Source organism: Festucalex cinctus, chromosome 13, assembly GCF_051991245.1.
Source record: "Festucalex cinctus isolate MCC-2025b chromosome 13, RoL_Fcin_1.0, whole genome shotgun sequence".
NCBI lineage: Eukaryota > Metazoa > Chordata > Actinopteri > Syngnathiformes > Syngnathidae > Festucalex > Festucalex cinctus.
The window spans coordinates 18,590,601-18,617,515 of record NC_135423.1 but is presented as its reverse complement, the minus strand read 5'-3'; the positions used below and the strand labels follow the sequence as shown (position 1 = coordinate 18,617,515).

The following is a 26,915-nucleotide window of genomic DNA, read 5'->3' as shown; positions in this document are numbered from 1 at the left end:
GGTCAACTCAGGTCAAACGGGCAGAAAAGCAAAGTCAACAAATGCAAATGTTTCCGATAATAGCCTGTTTTTCTGTCTTTGTTTCCCTCTCTCTCTCTCTCTCTCGCTCATTCAACATGCAGCCATCAGAAGGAAGGAGAATGGTTGGTACGATGAAGAGCACCCGCTCGTGTTCCTCTTCCTGGGCTCATCGGGAATTGGTAAATGACTCCTCCATTTACACCACAACCAATACTTCCTCTGCTGGTTTCTTCCCAGGAGGTGACGGCAACACTTTCTTCAAGACTGAAGAGTCTTTGTACTCCCAGGACAGATAACAGACTGACAAAGAGTAAAGATAGGAGGACGGTGTAGTAAATGCAATGTAAAAGTAATGTTTTTGTTTTCACGAAAACACACGTTATCGAAGCAATTCCTATTTACGCGGAGCTGTCATTTGTGTTAAGTTTGTGCTTCTTGCACACCTCAGCCATTAGTCCCGCCTCTCTTATCCAAAAGAATGTTTCCAATGTTCTTTATATTTGTACTATGGAAATTTGACTTATAGAAATAAATGGTGATGCTCATTATGTTGAGCGACAGACCCGTCACCCAACTTTAATGAATGTATGGGGTATATGCCACGGAAGAGGCGGGACGTAATTTTGCACATCAGTTTATTTCCGGTCCGGGTTGCGAACGCACAAAGTCGGAAGCACAAGTATTTTTGACGCAGCCCACACGTCGCAAACCGAACAGGAAACAAACTGTTGTGCAAAAAACAGTCCCGCCTCTTCCGTGGCATTGTGCGGAGAACTCTGAGTAAGGAATTGATTCCTTGGGCTGTGCAATTAATCGAAAATTCAATTATTACGCTCCACAATTACAAAATCGGCATAATCGTAAACAAAAATAGATTATTAATACGAATTTTGAGTTGTTTAAATGTATATATGTGCACTTTTTTTTTTTAAATGACCAATGTAAATCTTGTTTGATCCAAAAGGAGCTTGTATATAGTGTTTCAAAGAAATTTATTTGTCTTAATATATTTTACGTTTCAACATTTTCTTGTTTTGTACTACAAAACAAACAAACAAAAACTATTGACTCCTGTATCTTAATTTGTGAGGTGTGGTTGACACCTGTTGCTAGTTGAGATGTCATCTCCAAAGCTGTGATTGCTTCTTCTCCTATTGGCTAGCGCTAGCTCGATAGCTAGCTAGGTCAATAGATAAAACTACAGCAGTGGTGTCAAACTGAATCCCTCGAGGGCCGAAGCCCTACAGGTTTTCGAGGTCTCCCATTTTCAACACAGCTGATTCATATTTAAGCTCATCAGCAAGCTCTGCAGGAGCCTGATAATTATCCTGATCCTTGAATCAGGTGCGTTGGAGTAGAGAAGCCTAGAAAACATGCAGTGCTCCGTCTCTCGACACATGTGATCTACGGTAATTCAATCAATCAAAAAAACTTTATCTAAATAGTATCTTTTCATACAGAATATGCAACTCAAAAGTGCTTTACATAATTTAAAAACAACCCGCCAGCTCATCCACCCGCACGATACCAGCCCACAAAGATTAAGAAGACTTGCACATAACAACACAAGTTAAAAATAAATACTTTCCCCTTAAATCCTGCAATAAAGCTTATTGGTTGATTCTAAAAGCCCGATAAAAATCCACTTTTTGTGTTAATGATATTTCAAATAGAAGAAAATATCTGGACATACAAATAAAGTACCATAATAATAAGCTAAGTGTGCATTAAGTTTGTGCATGCGCGAGGAAAAAAATGAGGCTACCAACTACCCTATCAATTTGAATAGCAAAGATTAGAGTGGTGACAAGCTTTGCGTAACTGTCCACTTTTAAGCTTGCAAGTCAACCCCGATGTCACTAAACCACATGCCATGTTAATAAAAAACAGCAACTTCCAGCGGTTGAAACGTTTCCATCAGAGCCGATTCCATTGGATCCAATTCATTTTCAATGACCGTTTGATAGTTTCGCCTACCCACAATGCACCACGCCGCTACCCATAATCCACCTTGAATTCGAGATCCGCTCTTTGCTTATTATGGCACTGCTACTCCATCCATCCAACATGTTGCTTGAAATTTGTCAAACTTTAGATCCTTCAGTTAAACCATCTTCAGTCATTTTTGCAGATGTGTATGCATAATATTCCTATATTCACAAGGTTGGTAAACGTTCACAAAATGTCCACACGTATCATCTATCAATCCATCAGTCTACTCTCTAGTAAACAAGAAAGACAGCATATGACATTATGAGATGTGGCGAATGCTGGGAAAGTTGAAGATGGTAAAATGGCAGGCCAGGGAGATGGATGAGGACCGAGACTGTTCATATTCTTTGTTGCCCTCAGCGACAAACGGTGACCGAGAAACATCAATATTAAACACAGCAACAAGACACACGCATGCACGCATCTGCATACCAAACACAAGACATCAATATCTAATATGAGCATTTATATGCTGAATATTTTCCAGACAATCATAAAGTGGCCTTCTAGAGATGATTGAAATCTCTTTTAGAGGTCGCCACTGAGATTTAGGCCAGCACTTAGAGACAGATCACCATTCTGTGCGGGATTTTTTTTCCAGCTTTCCCAAAATATATTTGGAAAAGTTCTGTTTTATTGTTTGTTTTTTAAATAGAAACTACTGCAAAGTAATTACTTATGGGTTGGTGAATAATTGAGTGGCGTCTCTGTTTTTGTCTGCTGTGTCATAGGAAAGACAGAGCTGGCCAAACAGGTGGCACGCTACATGCACAAAGATGTCAAAAAGGTGAAGTCACGCCAACATAAAATACACACGCACACATACATAGCTAACAGGGTAACCAAATTATTAGGTACAGTTATCAGTATGATTGTTTGCAGCTCTTGTATTTAATCTCATTATTTGTGTAATTATATTGTCTGGTGAGTGTCTGTATAGAGTTCTAAGTCAATAGCTGGAAAGTTAAAATAGTAGATTTTCCCACCCTTGAAGGAATGAAGTATTTTGATTTCCATGGAAGATATTATGTAGTCGCAGTTGAGTTACAAATTATGCTTCCCTTATTGCACAATGCATCTTGTTCTGACTCTGAACAATTGTGACGTTACAGGGGTTCATCCGGATGGATATGTCAGAATTTCAGGAAAAACATGAGGTACATTGCTTGTTTTCAGGTTTATTATGTTTGCTGTTTTTATGTTACTAATTTGTTGTTTTTGTTATGTCTGATTTTTACTGTTTAAAGCACTTTGTATTTTATGTATTTTATATTATTCATTTATATATATATATATATATATATATATATGTGTGTATTTATTTATATTTTATATTTATTGATTTTATTTATATTTTTAATATTTATAATTGTATATTTTAAAATATTCTATAAATAAAGCTGAGTTGTTAAAAATGTCCAATGCGAAGGCTCCGAAGAGCTTCTTTTTTTTTTCTTTTTTTTTTTTCTTTGAGGAACAGTTTTACTAATCTGTAATTTTTTTTTTTTTTTTTTTTTTTTTTTTTTTTTTTTTATAAACAGGCGGGAGCGAATGGGATTGCTTCTGTGAAAATGGCTGGGAGTGAATGAGTTAAAGAGAAAACAAATATTTCCTTCATGTGACTTGACCAAATCCCGACAAAATGCTGCCCCTTGGAGTACTACACTGGCTGTTTGTTAGGCAGTGCCAGGTTGCTATACTGAACGAAATTTAGCTCTTTCCCTAAAGTGGGATGTGCTCCAGCTCACCCGTGACCCTGCACAGGATAAGCTGCGGAAAACGCATCAACAGGCGCCGTTCATTTGCCGACAAGTCCTTGTCTCGTATGTCTTCCCGCAGGTAGCCAAATTCATTGGCTCACCACCAGGATACGTTGGACACGAGGAAGGAGGTCAGCTGACCAAGCTGCTGCGGGCGTGTCCCAATGCCGTCGTCCTGTTTGACGAAGTGGACAAGGCTCACCCCGACGTCCTCACCATCATGCTTCAGCTCTTCGACGAGGTTCGTGCGGGTTATGAGCGCACGCGCGCTCATGTTTACGTTCTGAAAGACCGTTTGCGCCCGCAGGGTCGTCTTACGGACGGCAAGGGGAAGACCATCGAGTGTAAAGACGCAATCTTCATCATGACGTCCAACGTCGCCAGTGAGGAAATTGCCCAGCATGGCCTTCAGCTGCGGCAGGAAGCGGAGGAGGTCACCCGCAGGAAGCTGGCAGATAATCTTGGTGAGAATATTACTAGTAACTGCGGGAATGCTGAAGCATTCTTCTTTCCTTTATCATTCATCTACAATTGATAATTTGCCATTTTTACACAATTTATCTTTCATTATCCTTTGTTTAATGAATTTAATTTTCAATGACACGTTCACTATCGTTTAGACATCATTTACGACCGTTTCACAACAATTCAAAGATGACATCAAGTCCACTTGTGGCTAGTACGGCAGAGCTTTGACCGATAAACAGGAGGTGATGGTTCGAATCCCACCTTAAACAGATTGCAGTTCAAGTTTTCTTTTTATTAATTTATTTAACTACAATTAAATATTTTGTCTGCAATTGGCTGGCAAGCAGTCCAGGGTGTACCCCGCCTACTGCCCAAAGCCAGATGAGATAGGCTCCAGCACCCACCCCGCGATCCTTGTGAGGAATAAGCAGTCATGAAAATGGATGGATTGGATGGATAAATATTTTGTATTTTTCACATAATTTATTTCACTTTACTTCATAAGCACATGCATTCAAATCTTAGCATTCAGCGTTCAGCATTCCCACGCAATTTCTCCAGAAATTGCACTTTGACCTCAACGCTATTTTCTTTGTACAAACAGAGTATTTAATGTAGATATAATTCGTGCAAGTGGTCATGTCATAACGTGTGTGTATTTCTTTTGCGGCTTTCCTCAGAGGATGTACAAAAAGGTGACAACATCACAATTTCCAGACAGTTTAAGGACTCTGTCATTCGACCAATCCTGAAGGTAACTTTGCACTTTGACCCCAACGAGTACTCGGTTGTCAGTCTTCAACCTAATTCCTGCGTTTTTGCTTAGGCACATTTCCGGAGGGACGAGTTTCTGGGTCGGATCAATGAAATTGTCTACTTCCTGCCATTCTGTCACTCCGAGCTGCTCCAGCTGGTTAGCAAGGAGCTCAACTTCTGGGCTAAGAAGGTTTGGAGCATCAAGTCAAGTCTCTTTGATTTATATTGCCATGATTCATAACAAGGTGTCAAAATGCACTTTGCATATGGAGTTAAGTGTGGAACCACGTTCCTAACGTCTGTATGTTTTTTGTTTTTACATATGCATGTTTCACATAGAAAATAATAAAAATAAAAATACTGTAATAGAAGCTCATTTACCAGTTAGCAAGAGTTTGAGGATTAGTGCTGGCTTCTTTCATAACCGTATAATTATGGGCATACCATTGCAAGTTTTATTTTATTTTTGACTGTTTATTTTTCAAAGCTTGTGACCATTCGATCTTTTAGTGTTTTATTTACATACATACACATTTTTTTCATATTTATTAAGCAAATGGGGATCCCATAGCTCAAGCATTTGACATGGTATAGAAAAAGGGAGATCAGTTTTGGATTCCGGACCCAAAAATTAGTTAAAATAATTCAACAAATATTGTGTTCCCCAGTGTAATAATACATTTTAAAAGTTGAAAGATAAAGTGATAATTTCTAATTGTCACACAAGTGTAAAAAAGAAATCAGCAACTGTTGGTTGAGTAATACGTGAAAATAATGAAGAACCCACAGGGGTGTCAAACTCCATTTTAACTCATGAGTTTAATCATTTCACCCAAATTTGACCTAATAAGCTATAACAGGTCAATAATACACTCAACAAAAACATAAACGCAACATTTTTGTTTTTGGTCCCATTTTTTATGAGATTAACTCAAAGATCTCAAATTTCTTCCACATACACAATATCACCATTTCTCTCAAATATTTTTCACAAACCAGTCTAAATCTGTGATAGTGAGCACCTCTCCTTTGCCGAGATAATCCACCATCCCACCGCACAGATTTGCCTTATCAAGATGCTGATTAGACACCATGATTAGTGCACAGGTGTGCCTCAGACTGCGCACAATAAAAGGCCACTCTGAAAGGTGCAGTTTTGTGACTGTTTTTCTCAGCCACAAGACTCCCACTCCCCCTCTCCCAATAAAACAGAATGTCGAAGGCACACCTGTATCTAATCAACACCTGGATATGGCACCTGTGAGGTGGGATGGATTATCTCGGCCAAGGAGAAGTGCTCACTATCACAGATTTAGACTGGTTTGGGGAAAATACTTGAGAGAAATGGTGATAATGTGTATGTGGAAGAAGTTTTAGATCTTTGAGTTCATCTCATAAAAAAATGGGAGCAAAAAAAAGTGTTGCGTTTATATTTTTGTTTAGTATAGTTCCTGTTTCTCGTGTGCAAATAAATGCTAGTACATTCTGAAAATAATCCCATGTATTATTTTATTGCAGTGTAATATGAAATTTCTTAACAAAAATGAGCACCAACCTTTTTGCGTCAAATCCTGAGTTACCAAACCAGCCAAATTTCACAATGTCATTTAAGTGGTTGTCAGTGCGCCCACCAGTGGACAAAATTAGCAACAGCAGTTCAATTTAGTGAAAAACGGCAGTTGTGTTCTGTCTAAACGGGCCAGATTAGACCACCTGACGGGCCTGTTCTGGCCCACGGGCCATATGTCTGATTTCATTCCTCTACCTCAACTAACAAGTCACAATTTGGTTTCTTTGAATAACTTTATTACACATTTTAACGATCTTATTTGTGAATGACCTAGTGCATCTATTTCAGGGTTTTTTTTTTAAATAAATGCCCATTTAAAAAAAAAAAAAAAAAGATGTGATAGTATTTATAGCCAACATAGTTGTAAGGCCTCACCCACTGTTTTTTGCAGTCTACACACACACTAATCAATATAATCAGTGCTGCTCGTTCTAATGCGATTACAGTGTTTAACATGTGGAGTCTCTATCAATATTTAATTATTAATATGACAGCTACGGTCCTGATGGACAACCCCGGCCCCGCAGGCGACCGCTCACAAGCCGACTTGAACTGCTCTCATTATGAGTACGCACATGAACATTTCTTTGGAAATGCGGAATGTCTGATCCACCAGCTTCTGTTTATATCATAACATGATAATGTTCAATTGTGTCCAATTATTTGAATCCAAATGAGGTGTTATGAGTTGTTTACATCATCCTCATTGAATGGAGTGGTTAACATGTGTAGCTAAATGAGCGGCACGGATCATTACTATTGATTAGCATTTGATCAAAACGCATTAGGGAAGTGTCGATTAGTGCCGGCAGAAATGCCGCTGGACGTTTTATCATTCTTGTCGTACTGCGTTTGTTCCGCGTTTGCACCCCAGCTGACCTTTCTTTCCGTTTGCGTGTCGTCATCAGGCCAAGCAACGCCACGACATCACCCTCCAGTGGGATCGGCCCGTCCTGGACCTGTTGGCGGGCGGTTACAACCTGCATTACGGCGCACGCTCCATTAAACATGAGGTGCGTACATGGATGAAATTTGCTACAAATATCCAAAAAGGTTTGTCAAGGATGAGCAAAAAAATATTCTCGTTTTGTGTCAGGTGGAGCGACGCGTGGTGAACCAGCTGGCCGCCGCCTACGAGCAGGAGCTTCTGCCCAAGGGCTGCACCCTGCGCCTCTCCGTCCAATCGGGCGGCCTCGAGGAGCGCAGCGCCTCCAGCCTGCGCCTGGAGGTGGTCGGGGAGGACAGCTCGGCCCGGATGCTCGACATTCGCCCGCCGCTCAGCCCGGAACACTAAAACGGTCGTCTCGGAGCGAGTTGTATAAGTTGTGTAGTTGTTGTGTTTCATTCATCACCAGCATCTGATTCATGTGAAGCATCACATAGTTCATTCATAGCTGTTACACCACACTGATGATTAAAATGCTTATAAGAGTTTGACAAGATTCTATTTATCACAAATGTGTATTGATGTGCAGGCTATTATTGCAATTGGATGATGAAGATTGATCTGCTGTGAAGGATTTTTATTTATTTTTTTTAACCAAAGATGGTTTATGTGTCGGTTGTTCACTTCCACAAACATCCCATCCAATGAAATGCACTAAAATTATTGTTGTATAATACAAATTGCTCTTGATCATGCATGCTAATAATGAGGAGTTATGTCAACATTAGAGTAGGAAATTCACACAAATGCTTGATGAAGATATCACATTGGTGTGTGCCTCCACGCAGGCAGGAAATAAAAGTCAGCACAACAAAAAGCAAATTCCTCCTTTTTTTGTTTGTATGCATCCGGTTTGACGTCTCCTGATGGATGCGCGTGTGTGCGGGTGGGTGGGAGTCGTACGACAATAACGCTTGTCCACCTTGTGAGGCGACGTGACAGGAGAATTTCTTTGGAATTCTGCTGTGTAGAGAACGTCGCAATCACTTGGCAGGAATGTCTTGGAGGGAAGGATTAGCATGTCAGGGGGGGTCATTTACTGCTTGGACCCCCCAACAACAACACTGTGGAACAGGTGTTTACTATATAATTCATTTGCAATTATGTTGTTGTTGCAAAATACATACTAATTTAATGTAGTCTTGTATAGTCAAACATAAAATAGTGTTGCAGCTTCAGCCTTGTAAAAATGGCTGCTAATATTTTGGATGTGTATTCCCATAAAATTAAATTTGTTTGTTTTGGGTTTTTTTTTTCATTATTATTGTATGTAACACTTTGACTTTATTTGGATAATATTGGAACTTTTTTTTGCAAAATGGCTGCAACCATTTATCATGTATCTCACTGAGGAGCGATCGTTTGCAACGTTAACGAATGTTTGTTTCACGTCAGGGTTCGTTCAAGGGCGCAACGTTTACTAAACATTCTCTAAACAAGTCGCAAGGACATTTTTGTACATATTCAAAACTTCCTTGCAACAAGAGAAAAACAAAACTGTTTCGAGAATGTTTAGGAAACGACCTTGAACGAACCCTGGCTTGAAATCAACAATCGTTAGTGTTGCAAATATTTGCCACTCAGTATGATAGAGGCATAGTAATCGATGAATCTGTTTTTTATGAATCATGTTTTTTGTTTTTTTTTAATCATGCTTCAACTTCCTTCCTTTTATTCAAAAAAGCAGGTATTAGTTCAAAATGGCAAATTCACAATCATAAAATGATTCAATTCCTGTTTTGTTTTTTTCATTAAGAAAATGTGAAAAAATGTTTTCCCCAAGTAAAAGCAAATGTTAAAAAAAATGCTATTTACAGAAATCTGAGAATATTTATACCGGTGAGTGGCTGAAATTCTGCCGATTTAGTTAAACAACAGCTCTGAACATGTATCGGATGTCTGAACTCATTATCTGCCAGCCCAATTAAAATGGATGTTTGACGTCAAATGCTGTCAACTGCAGTAAATGAGCTAATTTATTTGATAATCAATTAGTTGTCGATTGCATCTCTAAAATTCGTCGTGGTATTTCAAGCTAATTCTCGTAGCACCTGTGCAGCCCTAAAAGTTATTTTATGAGTGTAGATTGGCTGTGAGAATGACACTTTCTGAAATATGACAAACACGTTTCCGTGCCAGAGTGTAAGCAAGAGAAATTTCTCATTGTCTTAAGTAGCTGCTGGATCAGGTTTTGCACTTTAGGACTGAAGGTGCGCGCGCGTGTGCATCGATGCGCCATCCCCGAGGATGAAGACAAGTCTAAGGGGGAGGAGAAGAGGCTCTTAGTGTGTTTGCCAGGCTATTTCTGACTGCTGCCATTTCTCTGATTAGATTACGGAGAAACAGAAACCTGGCTCTCCATCATGCCCATAAGCTCACTCCTGCAGACGCGCTCGCTCGTGTCCACCTTCTGCTCGCCGGGGACAAATGGAGGCGAGTTCAAGGTGCAGCTGCAAACACAAGATGGAGGAGAAGTCGTGTGTTTTGTGTTCAGGGTTCATCCAGGTTGTTGGATGGAAAGTGACTGTCACTGGTTGGTCACAACAAAAACATTTGATGACTGAAACTGAAATGAATGTATAACACATGCTAGCACTGTTATGCTAGCAAGTGTTCGGCAAAGAAAACAACTTTGTCATGCGGTACTGTGACCATATTTGCATTAGAAGCTAAATCAAGTGGTCAAATAAGAACATGCAAGTTACATCACTTTAAGGCACAACAAGAAGGAAAGTAACAATTTGAGAAGCAATTCTCGTAAAATGTACAACTCTCCTATCGTTATATATGAAGACTTTATAGATTTCCTTTACGTTATTTATTTATTTTTTTATTTTATTTATCATATTTTGTCTTAGTTGTCATAATTTTGAAACTTTTTCAAATACAAGATTGTGAGATTGTGGCTTTGGTGAGAATTTCATTACTCGTCTATAGCAGATTTTCACTATTCGCGGGCAGCCGGGCTTGGTTCTGTGGATGTGAACTCCCCGTAGAATTGAGCTCGCTAACGCTACTGAGCATGCGCAGTTTGCGCACGGCCCGGTAACATAATAGCGCTGACAATGTTTCCTTACGCTATTGTAACGGTTGAACCAGTTGCGGGTTTGTGTTTCGCCAGTAGGAGGAGCTGGTGTTTCAATAATTGTAATAGAAGCTTACTATGGTGCGCAAACTTATTTGTTTAGGTGCATTGTTTTTATTTTCCTATTATTTTTGTATGCTTAGTAGGACTATATTCTCGTTAATAATTAGTTTGTAAGTAAATTAAAATTGTAAATTTTATGTTTGACTTTAGAGCACGATTAGGTCACTTCCTGTTTTCGTTAGCATAGCAAGACAGTAGTCCGATACAGCCACAGCAGCGCTACGTCGCGACATTTGTAGAGCTCAAGTGAAGATATTTAAGTTACACAAGTACCCGTTTGTTCACTAGCAGGCCAAAGTGTTCTACGGTGTGTCTGTGGTAAAAGCAAGGCCCACAGTAAACATCAGTGCAAAGAACTCTTGTGTCTCCGATTTGTGAACAAAACGGCATAGTAGAACACTTTCTGCTGGAGGCAGTAGAACACTTTCTGCTGGAGGAAGTAGAACACGTTTCTGCGCCAGTGGAAGAAGATCACTTTTGCGCTGGAGAAAGTAGACATCTATCACGGAGAAGGCGACGTTGGCTACTCACGTGCAAGGGAAGTATCACACGCTTGGAAAATGCATTGAGCAAGTCAAGTAGCAAGTTAACAAGTAAAAGCTAATCAAGTAAGCACAAAAGTCGTGTCTTGGAAGTAGCACAAGTACTTGTGAACTGCTGTTAAAGCCTCAATTGCATTCAAGAGCCAACTGTGACATTTCAAGAAAAAAAATCTGCACATTCATCAGTAAGATAAGAAGTTAGTGAATGTTTAAAAGCTAAAACAAGACAAAATGGCAGATGACAAGAAGGTTACAATGCAGCCCACTGAAGAAAGGAGTGCGGAGCTCGATCTACATGATGAAAATAAAGGACAGGATACAGAAAAGCAGGCAAATGGAGAAGAAACTACTCAGCCCGCAATATCCACTGATCCCACACAGTCTGAAACTCTACGAAGAAGCCAGCGTACACGCACACTCACTGAAAAAGGAAAATCCTTACAAGAAGCAAAATTAAATGATTTGGTAAAGCAGTTTGAGCGAATCTATAAGAAATGGAAATACCAAATTAACAATTTCAAGAGAATGATAAAATACATGGACACTGATTTGATTCCGGAAGCTGTGAGTGGCATACGTGCTATAATGACTGACATCTGTAACACTTATGATGAAATCAGAAACATTGACATTCCTGATAACGAAATAAGAAGAAAATGTGATGTGTGCTGGGCCATCAGTGAAGCTGCCAATTTAAAGGCTCAATGTCTTTTGGAAGAAAATGGTGATCCAGATAGCATTCCCTGGCCTGACTCAGAGTCAGTGTTTGAAAGCAGCTCTTCTAGCATTTCCTCAAGAATGACGTACAAGTCAAAGTCCATGTCTAGATTGTCCCAACAGTCAGCTGTAGCTACACTACACCAAAAACAAGCTGAGGCTGAAGTAGCAGCTTCAGAAGAAGTTATTAAAATAATGAAAACACAGCATCAATGTGAGGAAGAAATAAGAGAACTTGAAGTTGAAGATGCAAGGAAAAGAGCTCAATTTCTAACAGAGAGCACTACAATAAAGACTAAGTTGGAGGAGAAGAGAAAAGAAGTGGAACTATTAAAAGAAATGCAAAAGCATAATGCCGCACAAGCAAGATTAAGGGTGTATGCTGAAAGTCTAAGCAGTGAAGATGAAGAAAAGCCTCCTATTATCAATTCTGAAGTCAAGCAAGATGGTTTCCTTCCACAACCAAGCATGCTAAATGTGCATTGTAAACCATTTGTCCCTTCTCAAGTTGCAGCTCTCACAAGTCAACACTCTTTACCTCACCAAGCATCGGTGCATCAAACATCGACCTCAACTGCAAATGAAGCAACCTCCATTGACCTTGTCAAGACACTGGCTGAAGCAATCACAGCAAACAGAATTCCAATACCGGAGCCTGAAATCTTCACAGGTGACCCACTGCAGTTTAATGATTGGAAGTTGTCTTTTCAAACATTAGTTGATCGAAAAAATCTGCCAATTCAAGAAAAACTATTCTTCCTAAGAAAATATGTTGGAGGTTCAGCGAAGAAGGCCATTGAAGGACACTTTTTTGCTGGAACACTCACAGCCTATTCTGCTGCCTGGAAAATTCTCAATGACAGGTTTGGCGATCCATTTGTGATTGGCAAGTCTTTTCGAGACAAAATTCAGTCGTGGCATAAAATCAGCACCAAAGACAGCAAAGATCTGCGTGAGTTTGCAGATTTCCTAAGCAGTGTTGAATCAGCCATGCAGTATGTCCAAGGTTTACAAGTGTTAAATGACTGCGTAGAAAATCAGAGAATAGCAGCAAAGCTACCTGATTGGCTAAGCGCACGCTGGAACAGAAAAGTAACTGAATTCCAAGATGACAACAAAATGTTCCCCAATTTCAGTTATTTTGTCAAATTTCTGAATAAAGAAGCAAGAATTGCATGCAATCCAATCACTTCACTGCATGCAATGAAGTCAACTGAACCAGAAAAGTTTCAGATCAAAGACAAGCAAAAGAAGAACAACATGCCGAATGCTAAAACATTCAGCACAAGCTCCAACGAAAAGGCAAACGTCACATGTCTGTTTTGTAAGAAACCTGGTCACACAATTCACAAATGTCGAAGGATCCTGGAAAAGTCAGTTGATGAAAGAGTCAAGTTTGTGCAGTCTGAAAAACTGTGTTTTGGTTGCCTCAAATCCGGTCATATCTCCAAAAACTGTACTTCCAGAAGTGTTTGTGAGAAATGTCAAAAGTCTCATCCAACTTGTCTACATCAAGACAGAGAGAAAAGAGACAAAGAACGAAGACCAAAGAATAATCAAGAAAGATCCAATACAAATCAGGAAACAGAAGTTGTGTCTGAAACACAAGAAGAAGAATCCACACAAGTTATATCAAACAGAGTGGTGCAACAAAAGTTACAAAGTTGTACTTCTTCGGTTATTCCAGTCTATGTATCAACCGTGGATGAACCAAAGAAAGAAAGGCTTGTGTATGCGTTGCTTGATACACAAAGTGACACCACTTTCATCTTAAAGGACACAGCTGAGACATTAAACACAAAGTCTGAGCCAGTCAAACTCAAGATTTCCACGATGACTTCCAAAACAAAGATCGTGTCAAGCCACAAAGTGAAGGACTTACAAGTAAGGGGCATGAACTCTAAAACAAGAATCAAGTTGCCAACAACTTATACGCGAGACTATATTCCTGCCAATAGATCACATATTCCCACAAGAAAAACGGCAGAGAATTGGCCCCATCTGAAACATCTCACAAGGGAGATGGCACCCAATCTTGACTGTGAAGTAGGCTTACTGATCGGATATAATTGTCCTCAAGCTTTACTGCCACTAGAGGTCATCAGTGGTGAAAGAGACCAGCCATTTGCACAGAAATCCCTGCTTGGTTGGAGCATCATCGGCTACAGTGATACCGAAAGTGCAGATGATGATGAAATTGGAGTAAGTCATCATGTTGTTGTGAAAGAAGTCATGCCAGCTATTGAAACAAGTCATAAGCTCAAAGATGAAGTGCACTTTGTTTACAGAAACAAAGTCAAAGAAGTCACTCCTGCTGAAATAGTTAAAGTGTTGGAAATGGACTTTGTTGAAAGAAGTGTTGAAGAAAAGTCAATGTCACAAGAAGACATGTCATTTCTGGCTAAAGTAAAAGAAGGTATCAAACAAAAGCAAAACGGTCACTTAGAAATGCCGCTACCCTTCGAGGAAGAAAGACCTGAATTGCCAAATAACAAAATTTGCGCAGAACACAGACTCAAGTGTCTGGAGAGGCGTCTCAGGAAAGATGAGCGCTACTTGAAAGATTACGTGGCATTCATGCAAGACATCATACAGAGAGGTGATGCTGAGAAAGTACCAGAAGCTGAGATAAACAACCGACCAGTGTGGTACATACCTCATCATGGCATCTACCATCCGCAAAAGCCAAATAAGATACGTGTTGTCTTCGATGCCTCGGCAAAGTTTCAGAATACATCTCTGAACGAACATCTCCTGTCGGGACCAGATCTCACAAACACGCTCATTGGAGTTCTGTGTCGCTTCCGGAAAGGACATGTGGCTATCATGTGCGACATCGAGCGTATGTTCCATCAATTTCATGTTGCCCCGCAAGACCAAGATTACCTCAGATTCCTATGGTGGGAGGACGGTAACATGGAAAGGCCACCATCAGTGTTTCGCATGAGAGTCCATTTGTTTGGCGCAGCATCCTCGCCTGGATGCGCAAACTTTGGATTGAAGCATCTAGCTGCTCAAGGAGAAAATAAGTTCAGTCAAGCCACTGTGAAGTTCATTCAACGCAACTTCTACGTTGATGATGGTTTGTTAAGTGTGGACTCTGAACAAGAAGCTATTCAGCTTGTAAAAGAAGCCCGAGAGCTATGTGACACAGGAAAGCTGCACCTGCACAAGTTTATTAGCAACAGCGAAGACGTGATTGCCACTATTCCAACAGAAGAATGTGCGTCAGGAACAACTGACCTGGATCTAGCTTTGGGAGAGCCGAAGATGGAAAGGGCTTTAGGAGTCCAATGGTGTGTAACCTCAGACACATTTAGCTTCAGAGTTGTTGTAAAGAACAACCCCTTCACGAGAAGAGGAGTGCTTTCCACAGTGGCCTCAATATTCGACCCACTCGGAATTGTTGCCCCATTCATTCTCGTCGGCAAAAGAATCATCCAAAGAATGTGTCAGGAAAAGCTGGATTGGGACGAGCCACTTCCCGAAGACATCAAACCTCAATGGGAAGCTTGGCTTAGAGACCTTCTGGACCTGTCTACTATCAAGATGCAACGTTGTTATGTTCCAACAACATTCAAACAAGTGCAACAGTATGAGTTACACAGCTTTTCGGATGCCAGTGTATCCGGGTATGGTGTGTGCTCGTACCTAAGAACAGTGACGAAGTCTGGAGAAGTTTACTGTACCCTTGTAATGGGGAAAGCAAGAGTTGCTCCTACTAAAGTGACAACGATCCCAAGATTGGAGCTTTCAGCAGCAGTAACAGCTGCAAGAACCGCTAGCTTTCTGAAGAGAGAGTTGGAAATCCAAGACATTCAAGAATACTACTGGACTGACTCCAAAGTCGTCCTTGGTTACATCAATAATGATGCAAGACGATTTCATGTATTCGTCGCTAACAGAATACAGCAGATCAGATCAAGCACAGAACCAAGTCAATGGCGACATGTTGCCTCTGAACAAAATCCCGCAGATCACGCATCACGTGGAATCATGACAAAGGAATTAGTGGAGTCCAACTGGTTCACTGGCCCATGTTTCTTATGGCAAAAAGAACTGCCAAAAGATGATGTCCAAGTGAAAGAGATTAGCACTGAAGACCCAGAGGTCAAAGCCACACATGTTTTCATTGTCCAAGTAAAGGAAGAGAAATCTGTCCCAGAACGTCTGCAAAAGTTCTCAGATTGGACAAGAGCTGTGAAAGCAATAGCAAGATTAAGACGACGTGTCAAGTATGTAAAGAATGCAAAAGAAATGTCTAATGAAAGTACGACATTAGAAGAAAGAAAAGAAGCAGAGGAGTTCATCATTCGCACAGTCCAACAAGGAGCATTCAGTCAAGAAATCAAGTCACTCAAAGACAAAAAGGAAGTCAAGTCATCACACTCCAAGTTGAACCAGTTAAGTCCATTCCTTGACAAGCATGATATCCTGAGGGTGGGAGGCAGACTAACAAAAGCATCGCTCCATCCCAACATCAAACATCCAGCTATCATGCCAAAAGAGCATCACATCTCACGCTTGCTCATCAAACATTTTCATGAGAAGATACATCACCAAGGTAGAGGAATGACAGTCAATGAAATTCGTGCTAATGGCATATGGATAATTGGATGCAGTGCGCAAGTTTCATCATTCATATACAAATGTGTCAAATGCAGAAGATACAGGAAGTACAATCAAGAACAAAAGATGGGCGATCTGCCATGTGAAAGACTGGAAGCTACCCCTCCATTCACGTACAGCGGTATGGATTGTTTTGGACCATTCTGCATAAAAGAAGGGAGGAAAGAATTAAAGAAATATGGACTCTTGTTTACATGTATGTGTTCGAGAGCCATTCATATTGAAGTTTTGGATGATCTCAGTACAGACTGGTTTCTCAATGCACTTCGTTGTTTCATTGCAATACGTGGCAATGTGAGTCAACTGCATTGTGATCAAGGCACTAATTTCATCGGTGCAAGAAATGAGCTTCTGACACAAACAACTCAAGAGAAAGTCAAAGAGCTTGGTATAAGCTTCATTTTCAACCCACCTGCATCGAGCCACATGGGAGGAGTCTGGGAGAGACAGATTCGGACAGTAAGAAATGTTTTGAGAGCCATTCTGGATGAGTCAGCTGCAAGATTGGACACTTCATCATTGAGAACCTTCATGTATGAAACGATGGCAATCGTGAATAGTCGTCCACTAACTGTTGAGTGCCTTAACGATCCTGTCGGACCAGAGCCGCTCACACCAAATCATATTTTGACAATGAAGTCCACAGTGATATCACCACCACCTGGAGAATTCGTCAGAGAAGATCTTTACCTGCAGAAGCGATGGAAAAGAGTGCAGTATTTGGCGAATGTCTTTTGGACCAGATGGAGAAAGGAATATCTGTTAAACCTGCAACAGAGAAATAAATGGAACAAGAACCGAAGAAACATGAAGATCAATGATATTGTTCTTCTACAAGAAGATTGTGTTCCAAGGAACCAATGGAAACTCGCCAAGGTCATAGAAGTCACACCAGGAGCTGATGGCAGGGTCAGAAAGGTCAAGCTTCTCATCGGCGACTCAACTCGCGAGAAAGCAACCAAGACTGTTTTAGACAGACCAATACATAAGACTATACTTTTGCTAGAAGCTTAGAAATGATTATAATGTTCATTGTTGTTTATTAAGTTCAAATGTATGTTAACATTTATTTAGGATCACACACACTGAAGCAGTAGTGTGATGGTGGGAGTGTAACGGTTGAACCAGTTGCGGGTTTGTGTTTCGCCAGTAGGAGGAGCTGGTGTTTCAATAATTGTAATAGAAGCTTACTATGGTGCGCAAACTTATTTGTTTAGGTGCATTGTTTTTATTTTCCTATTATTTTTGTATGCTTAGTAGGACTATATTCTCGTTAATAATTAGTTTGTAAGTAAATTAAAATTGTAAATTTTATGTTTGACTTTAGAGCACGATTAGGTCACTTCCTGTTTTCGTTAGCATAGCAAGACAGTAGTCCGATACAGCCACAGCAGCGCTACGTCGCGACATTTGTAGAGCTCAAGTGAAGATATTTAAGTTACACAAGTACCCGTTTGTTCACTAGCAGGCCAAAGTGTTCTACGGTGTGTCTGTGGTAAAAGCAAGGCCCACAGTAAACATCAGTGCAAAGAACTCTTGTGTCTCCGATTTGTGAACAAAACGGCATAACTATTATCTCGCATCTTCAATATTCTATTTCAATTTTTCGTGTAGCCTACACGCAATTGCTTACATGGTTATTAGTCAAAAGGAACTATAAATTAAATACACTTTTAAAAAAATATATTGACTTGGGGCCGTGCGCATGCTCAGTAACGCTATAGGTAAAGTCACAATTGAAAATGTGGTAAACACTTTTAGACCATAATGAGTAATGACAAAGCGTCATTACAACGGTAACTGGATAGGTGCACGTGCCACGTGACCACGAACCGAGCCAAAAATAAAATAAAAAATCATTTAGGACCCATCTTTTGACGGAATGTGTGCAAACGTAGGCCTACATGAGTGTGTGTATGTGCGCACGCGTGCGTGTGTTCAGGTATACAGGTGGCGAATGAATGATGTCTTCATACTTGCTCCCCATTATCATACGTGTCCCCGCTCTTAACGCAGAATTTGCAGGCACGTCATTGAAATCCTGAAAAAAGGCGATCGATCAAGTCCACTCAAATACGACGATCGCACGAGCATGTTTTGCCATATTATCAATCTTCCGGCTTATCCTGTTCAGGGTCGCCGCTCGCGGGTTGCCACTCAAAGGGGAAGTCAGGCGGGTGGACCCACGCGGCAGGTTATTTTAGTCAAATTTCTTTGTTACCGTGCAGGCTTGGAAAAGTGCGCGCGAGCACCGGTTACCTCCAGGCGGTCACGTGACACGTCCCCTTTGGGAAAATTAGCATAAAAGGCAAATAAAGGAGAAGCCACCAGTCTGTCCGTCATTCTTTGAAAGGGGGGCACAAGAAAAAAAAAAGAAAAAAAAAAAGGAACAAATCCATCGCGCCTAATTCGAACCTTGCTCAGGGACAGCTCGCGTGGCAGATTGCAGCCTAATTAGTTTAGCGGGACGTTTAATTCAATTAAGTTTCCACAGCTCGCCGAGGCCCCGCCGCTGGGCTGCTTTGAGAGCGAAGGGGCCAGAGCTGCAGATCGAATTAGCTTGTTTGGAGAACTACTGCGTGCGCCTCCTCTTCATCCTCGTCCTCCTCATCCTCATCCCTACATGCGCACGCGCGCCCGTACGCTCCAGCTGCGGCGAGCGTCCGCGTGCGCTCATGCTGCTCTCCAGGGATCTTTTTTTTTTTTTTTTTTAATCTTAAAAAGCTTCTTTTTTTAAGTAACATGCCTCTCCGCATTAGCGTCATGAGCCCTGCATACAACATCCTCGGCCTGCTGTTGCAAGCTTTTTTTATTTATTTATTTATTTAGCGATGTGCGTCATTGTTTTCATCAATGTCAAATATTCATTATTATTAATATCATTTTATTACTTTTACATTATAGTCAAAATGACACTGATACATTTGGAATTATTTATTAAAAAATTATTTAATTTGCCACATCTGTCTATCAATCAATCTCACCGTCTATCGCATTAGAATAATATTATGATGTCGGTATTTGAGTCAATTCTTCGTATTACATTATATGAGTATCATTTTGTTAATTCGATTGTTGCTCATATGCCTCATATGTCGTTATCAAAACGTCCACGCCAATTATTGGAGTAGATCATTATATTATTATTATTATTATTATTATTATTATTATTATTATCAAGATCATCATTATTCATCACAGCTGACTCTCTGACTCATTGAGCTATATAGGCCTAAATATATACTACAAATTATTATTATTATTATTATTATTATTATTATTATTATTATTATTAAGATCATCATTATTCATCATAGCTGACTCTCTGGCCATTAAATTATAAGTGGCCTCATCATTGAGCTATTTTGGCCTAATATAGACGACAAACTCAAGTATTATGATTATGATTATTATTATTATTATTATTATTATTATTATTATTATTATGTATATTTCTGTTCTTTTTTGCTGTTCATTTGACTGTTTCGCAATCTTCACAGTACCTGCTATCAACAGGTAGGCATTACGTCATCGGAATTGTCTATATTTCACCTGCTGATTTGTAGAGTGTTGAGATTTCGTGCACACACATGTACGCGGCAGGAGCAGATGACGAGAATTGCTGAGGGTGCACATCAGCACTTGAACGCAACACTCGCTGTTCGTCTCTAACCTGCTTCGACGCGCGTGTCGTCGTATGCGCGCACACAGACGGCGTCACGGTGCATTGCGGTAATGTGGAGCATGGGATGCATGTGGGGACATGCAGGGGACTCCTCGTTCTCCTCCTCCTTCTCCCCACGAGTCCACCCCTCATATGTGTCTCCCATCCATCAGCCGAGCCGTCAAATGGCGCACCAAGTGATGGGTACACTTTAACATCGTGACGGCGGACTTGTGATTTGATTTTACGCGCCAGGGAATCAATAGGGACCGATGACACGAGTAGCTTGTAAGCAGCTGCTCCAAATGGATCAGCAATTATTATAGACGCGCACTGCTGTTTACTTCTCTTTTGACTATAAGCAGGCGGGGCCTACAACGGAGTTCCGTATATGGCGTCGTACAGTTTAGGTCAACTGGAACGTGCCGTTAATGGAATGCAATATATATAATATAATAGGCCGATACCTTTTCCACCACCGAGGACACCTGTCAGCATATTTTCTTTCAAATTCCTGCCCTTTAATTGACATAATTTTTATGAGATATGTGTTTGTCACCGAGCTTATAATGGGTTATCAAAAGGAATTTAATTAAAATTCCAAAACAAACATTTTCATTAAATTATCCAACGTTGTGTCCGCACGTGCCACTTGATTAAATGTTGCCCCCAAAAAATGTAGTCATTTTTACTGTCGGTGACGTATTATAAATTAGGAATTAGTAACGGAAATGACATATTGAAATATTTCAGTGTGTTGACGTGTCGATCTAATCCAAACTGCAACCGCAATAATAAACATACAATAGCCTACATTATTTTTATAAGCAGTATTATGTTGAGAAAAAGAGACTATTGATGCAGCATACGAAAACAGATGTAGTACCTAATGACTTGAATTGGCCAATGAAAGCCTGCAAGATATTTTTCACTGCATGCTATTGCAACCTGTGGAACCACGTGACCATCCATAAACCGTGTGGAGGCGGGAAACAGATTCCAGCCATTCGACGACGACGACGACGATGATGATGATGATGATGATGATGATGATGATGATGATGATGATGATGATGATGATGATGTGTTGTTCTTTGAGTTTTCCGTGACGGATGGAGCTGCCTGGCAGGTTGAGTGACAGCTTCACTTCACTTCACTTCGCCGAGCAGAGCGCCACCTATAGGAACAGACCTCCCGCAAGGCTCCTATCCATACGGTCCATCTTTTACTCGTTCCTTCTAGTCGCCGTGCAGGCCGCACTCATCCAACACACACAAAAGCCTTCCAGGAATGTTCCCCGGAATATAATTGCATCATACAGTCAAACTATAAACGCCATAAAATTAAAGAGGACTGAAAAATATGTGAATGAGACTGCCCCCAACACCCCCCCCCCCCCCCCCGAACATAATCCCCATCGAGCTCTCTCTCTCAGAGGCCCATTGTGTCCCCCCCCCCCCCCGTGTTGACTCAGACGTCATGAATGAAAAAGATCCACGTTACTGTTTCGTCAAACGGGCCCATGAATGTAAAAGTCCAAAGTTAAAACCTCCGCGGAGGAGAGGTCTCCCCCTGCGCTAAAGTGGGGCAGTAAAAGGGCGGATTAGACGGCCTGGAAGAGACCCTCCATGCTTTGAAGGGATTAAATGGAGTTTGAAGGGGGAAAGGGATGAGGGGGCTTCGCTCCTGTTGCTCTTTTTCTTCTTCTTTTTTTTCCTTTTTTTTTTTGGGGGGGGGGGGGGGGGGGGGGGGGGGGGTGGACCATCCAGTTTACCTTAGAAACAGTTGAAGTTTCTCGCACATTTGAACTCATCAGACGGCCTCCTGGGCCCGAAAACTGCTGCGTTGATTTATATGCCAGCATTCTTATGCTTTTAAAAATGTTGAGAAATAAATGCATATTTCATTATTTGTGGAAAATTGCATGATTGGTCTAACACGTTTTGTTTGCATTTATTTGTGTATACAGTAGTTCCAATTCCTTATTTACCAACTTTCTGCAATATATCTGACAATTAATTTTTTTTTTTTAATCATTACAATCTCCTTCTTCTTCTTAAATAATGCACTTGTGAGGCGCTTTAGGGGTGTCAGGTGACCAAAACATTATTAAATCCTGATGTATTCACTTAAGTATTGGATCACCCGTAAAAAACAAACAAACACATACTGTAATGTACTACATTCTATTACGACATTAAAAAATAAGAAAAATATCGAACACAACAAGCGCACAAAATATATGAATAAAGTCTCACGTTGATAGCACAATTGCGTGAATACACAACGTAAATACTTAAAATTATATATTTAAAAAAATGTGAATGAATAACATTAATTCCTAAACATATAGGCCTATACGTTACAGTGACCCTTTTATTTTCACATTAGGTGTGTGTGTGTGTGCGAGCGTGCGTGTGCGTGTGTGCACGGCCGGTGTGGGATATGACTTATCACATCTTATGACATCAAACAATAAACTTAAACCAATTTATGGGGCGTCAATGTGTTTACGGTGACTGCTCGCTTGTCTCCACGGCCACTTTCTCTCTCTCTCTCTCTCTCTCTCTCTCTCTCTCTCTCTCTCTCTCTCTCTCTCTCTCTCTCTCTCTCTCGTCAGTGTCGTCCATCCATCAAAGTGACGCGCAATCTCGTGACGCGTGCGTAAAAGTGATCGGAATCAAATCAAAGCTTTTAATCTGGGCAATCACCGTCACATGTGGATGTTCCTCGCCACGTAAAGACCCCACACGGTGTTGCGAGATGTGGCCGAGGTGCGAGCCAATCGAATGAATTGTATAGCTATTTGAAAGTTGTGTTTAGCACACAAGACAATTTTAAAATTTATAGAAAACAGACTTGCAAACAATGAGATCCATGTAAGGCCTATCACATTTTCTGCCTCGACAAAAACGCCAATGTTCCGTTCTGAGGTAATAAATTAACGATATGCTCATTATTAGGAAGGCTACATACTTTAATTAAAATAATAATGTCACGGTTTGACTGACATTGGCAACTGTATTATTTATTTACATTTCTCAACACTTGTCAGAAAATATCGGAAGCAGCTAATCGCAGTGCTGGCATGCTTATTAAAAAAAAAAAAGTAAAGCCGCTTTACTTTTTTTTTTAATAAGCATCGTTTGTTTTGTGCTCATGTTGTTTTGCACCGGTCATTCATAGCACAAATAAAAATGTCAAATTCAGATTGAAGTGAAATAATTTCATCCAAAGTGAGCGAGACAATAATGAAGAGTTGTCCGATAATGGGCTCGAAACGAAATCCGGTGTTTTTGGACGGAGCGAGCAGGCCTGCGCGGTGTTCCGAATGCGCGTGGGCGGGGCCAGCATTGTCATGGAAACAAGACCACCGCCTCGCTATTGTGCGCCGCTCTGCCAACTTTATTATAAGCAGGCAAGCGAGCGAGCGGGGCTGTCAAACGCGTCGAGAGGCAGCAGAGACGGCAAGACGAGCGGGATTCTATACTCCAAAACACGGCAACTTTTTGGGAGACGTTGTGCTCGGATACCGGAGCAACACCCCCCCGAACCCCCACCACGGCAGAAAGCAAGTGGCTCCATCCAGTGACTCCCAGCGCCCCGGTGCCGCCACCGGCTGAGCTCCATGTATAAAATGGATTACTCCTACCTGAACTCCTACGACTCGTGCATGGCCGCCATGGAAGCGTCGGCCTACGCGGACTTCAGCTCGTGCAGCCAGGCCAGCTCGTTCCAGTACAACCCCATCCGCAGCGGACCCTTCTCCAACCCGGCCTGCACCCCGCTCAGCACCGCCAGCTGCACCCTGGGAGCCCTCCGGGACCACCAGCCCACGCCGTACTCGTCAGGTACACGCCGAGAAAATTACCTTGGACGTAATCGGACAGGCGCACGTGCAGGGGGAAAGGAAATTAAGATATAAGATAATAAGAAGTTTACATCTGAGGCCTATACATTTTATTTGGAATGAATGAATGAATAAATAAATAAATAAATATTAAGAAATACAAATGTTTGATTTCTGAGTTAGGCCTATTGCATGAGAAATAAAACTGAAATTGAAAATGAACTCATTTGATTACGTCAAATTAATTTGAACACTTCCTTATAAATTACTTATTCTGAAGTAACAAATTAATAATACAGTTAAAAATTATGTCATATATTTTACAGCAATTGACTGATATTTCACAATAATTAGCTGGAAACTTGTTTTGCCATTTACTGTAAATGCAGTGTAGGGAATAAAAATAAGATATTCTTTTAATTTTTACTATAGTTCGATACGAAAAAAACCGATTATTTTTTTTTTTTAAATATATAAACATTTATGTTAAAAAAAATGATTTTCTGATGTTATTTTATTTTTAATATTTGATGTTAGTGTTTATCATCATCATCATTATTTATTATTATTATTATTATTATTATTATTATTATTTTATTTCTTTATTTTTTTAGTATGACATCTCGGTTGATTTTCAAAAACTGACTGTCAATAAAACATTTCCTCCCTCCTCTCATATAGTCCCTTACAAGTTCTTCTCAGACCCTTCCGGTCTGAACGAGAAACGGAAGCAGAGGCGCATCCGGACCACGTTCACCAGTTCCCAGCTGAAGGAGCTGGAGAGGGTCTTCGCCGAGACCCACTACCCGGACATTTACACCCGAGAGGAGCTGGCTCTGAAGATAGACCTGACAGAAGCCAGAGTACAGGTGAGAGAAGAGCAGGTGGTTCAGATTTGATCTCCATCTGAAGCAGCACCTGATGCGCGTGTGTTTGTGTGCGTGTGCCAGGTGTGGTTTCAGAACAGGCGCGCCAAGTTCCGCAAGCAGGAGCGCGCCGCCAACGCCAAAGCCAACAACTCCGGCGCAGGAGGCAACACGAGCAGCTCCGGCTCCGGGGGGAAGAAAGGCGGCGAGACCAGATCTTCATCGGACGACGACGAGTCCAAAGAATCCACCTGCAGCCCCACGCCCGACAGCACGGCCTCGCTGCCGGGCTCGGCCAACGGGAACCTGGGCAGCCCCTCCAGCCTGAGCCCCAGCCCGGCTCCGGCCAACGGCGGCTACGTCAACGCCTCCGCCTCTCCGGTGCTGCAGGGGCTCAAGGCGGCCGGCTGGTCCGGCCTGGGGCCGTCCAACCCGGCCGTGGCCCAGCCCGCCGCCCAGACTCAGGAGATTCTGAAGGCCTGGCAGCCGGCGGACAGTATGACGGGGCCTTTCGCCGGAGTCCTGTCCTCCTTCCACAGAAAACCCAACGCCACCATCAAGACGAACCTCTTCTGAAGCACAGACGGGGAAACGTTCGAGGGAGAACCAGGACACGATTGACCACTAATCTGACTCTCAAACCTCATCAGTCACCTCAAAATATACACTCGAAGAACAAGGCTGTGTCCGAATATGCACACTACTCCCTCTACAGGGCACTACTCAGGGCTCACGCCATTTTGTAGAGGTGTCCGAATGTCCAGGGAGGAGAAATGTAGTGCACTAAATTACCCACAATGCACTTTGAAAAGTAGTAAACGGGGATGCTCACGCAACGGGTTGGTATAGACCACAATGCCTTGCGAGTATGGAGTGGGGGAAATGGCGCGAGCATCGAAGCGATGCTATTCTTTTAAGTTGAAAATGTGTACGACAAAGACAACAAAACACTGTTTTAAAACATTTTTATTAACAATAAATAGTTGAAGATGTATTCGCCGGTGCGTCATGAAGTGTACTGTGGTCATGTGATGTGCGACGAGGAGAACGTAGTGAGCTGGCTGTCCGAATCCCCCAAACAGAATGAAGGCACTATATATTAGGTCACCATACAGTTCTGGACTATATAGTGAATGAGGGGTGAAGGGTGGACATTCAGACACAGCCTCAGTCTTGCCTACTGACACATAAACAAGCACGAAGCGTCAGACTTCATGAGCATGGTGGTCAGGTACGAGTCCTAAGCTGAAGTCCAAACATTGAGCAACTTCCTCACCACACAGAGGTCTAGCACAAGCAAGAGGAGCCCCTCAATCCAATTAGAAAGCCCCCTCGGTTCATCCCTTCTTCCCTCCTTACTGTAACAAGTGCAGGCCCGTGACCTCCCTCTGTGACCCCCCGGTGCTTTCAGGCCCATCATGCCTTGCCTCACCAAACAGTCGCCACTTTGTTCACAAAGTAGAAAGGAGAACAACTTGAGGCCGCTTTGCATTGGCCAAGCTCATCTTTCAAGTACTTATTACAGACCTGCAGGGTTTTTACCTGTTTCGGACTTTTTGGATTAATTTCCAGCTCACTTTGAAGGAAGTGTCAGATGTTCTTGCTCACTTCCAGTTGATAAGGGTGAAACGAAAGGATGGCGACATGTGACAGATAAGGGTTCTATTGTGTCTATTATATATGCTGTCTCCACTCCAGAAAAAAAAAAATCATCTATTTGTACTTGGTTGCAATCCCGTTCAGCTGTGATATCTACTGAAAAATGTATTTATTAATTTTTTAAATGTCATTAAGGAAGTCTAATTTCCTCATAACTTTTTGTGAGTGTAAATCCTGTAATTAGTAATATAAAATATTAGGAATATAGAAGTTGGTTATTTTTTTTTCTTTTCCTGACATTGCTTTCCAGAATGATTTCATTGCAGTGAATGAGACCGTATAGCACTACTGATTATTCTAATAAATCACATTATGGAATGCGATGCG

The 26,915-nt window shown here is 41.3% G+C and overlaps 2 protein-coding genes across 2 annotated transcripts in view; both read left to right on the top strand.

Moving 5' to 3' along the window:
- clpb (ClpB family mitochondrial disaggregase) overlaps positions 1-8,329 on the top strand; it is a 53,514-nt gene extending 45,185 nt beyond the window's left edge. Inside the window, exons 8-16 of the mRNA XM_077541431.1 lie at positions 123-200; positions 2,745-2,800; positions 3,126-3,170; positions 3,853-4,014; positions 4,081-4,237; positions 4,922-4,995; positions 5,068-5,187; positions 7,476-7,580; positions 7,664-8,329. Coding sequence (XP_077397557.1) covers positions 123-200; positions 2,745-2,800; positions 3,126-3,170; positions 3,853-4,014; positions 4,081-4,237; positions 4,922-4,995; positions 5,068-5,187; positions 7,476-7,580; positions 7,664-7,861 — 995 coding nt within the window. The 3' untranslated portion in view covers positions 7,862-8,329. The remainder of the gene's footprint in view (positions 1-122; positions 201-2,744; positions 2,801-3,125; positions 3,171-3,852; positions 4,015-4,080; positions 4,238-4,921; positions 4,996-5,067; positions 5,188-7,475; positions 7,581-7,663) is intronic.
- Positions 8,330-23,522: 15,193 nt separating this feature from the next.
- On the top strand, positions 23,523-26,906 carry phox2a (paired like homeobox 2A). Its single transcript, XM_077541347.1, has 3 exons — positions 23,523-24,064; positions 24,745-24,932; positions 25,014-26,906. The coding sequence occupies exons 1-3, from the start codon at positions 23,842-23,844 to the stop codon at positions 25,503-25,505; spliced, it is 903 nt and encodes a 300-aa protein (XP_077397473.1). The 5' UTR covers positions 23,523-23,841; the 3' UTR covers positions 25,506-26,906.
- Positions 26,907-26,915: the final 9 nt, after the last annotated feature.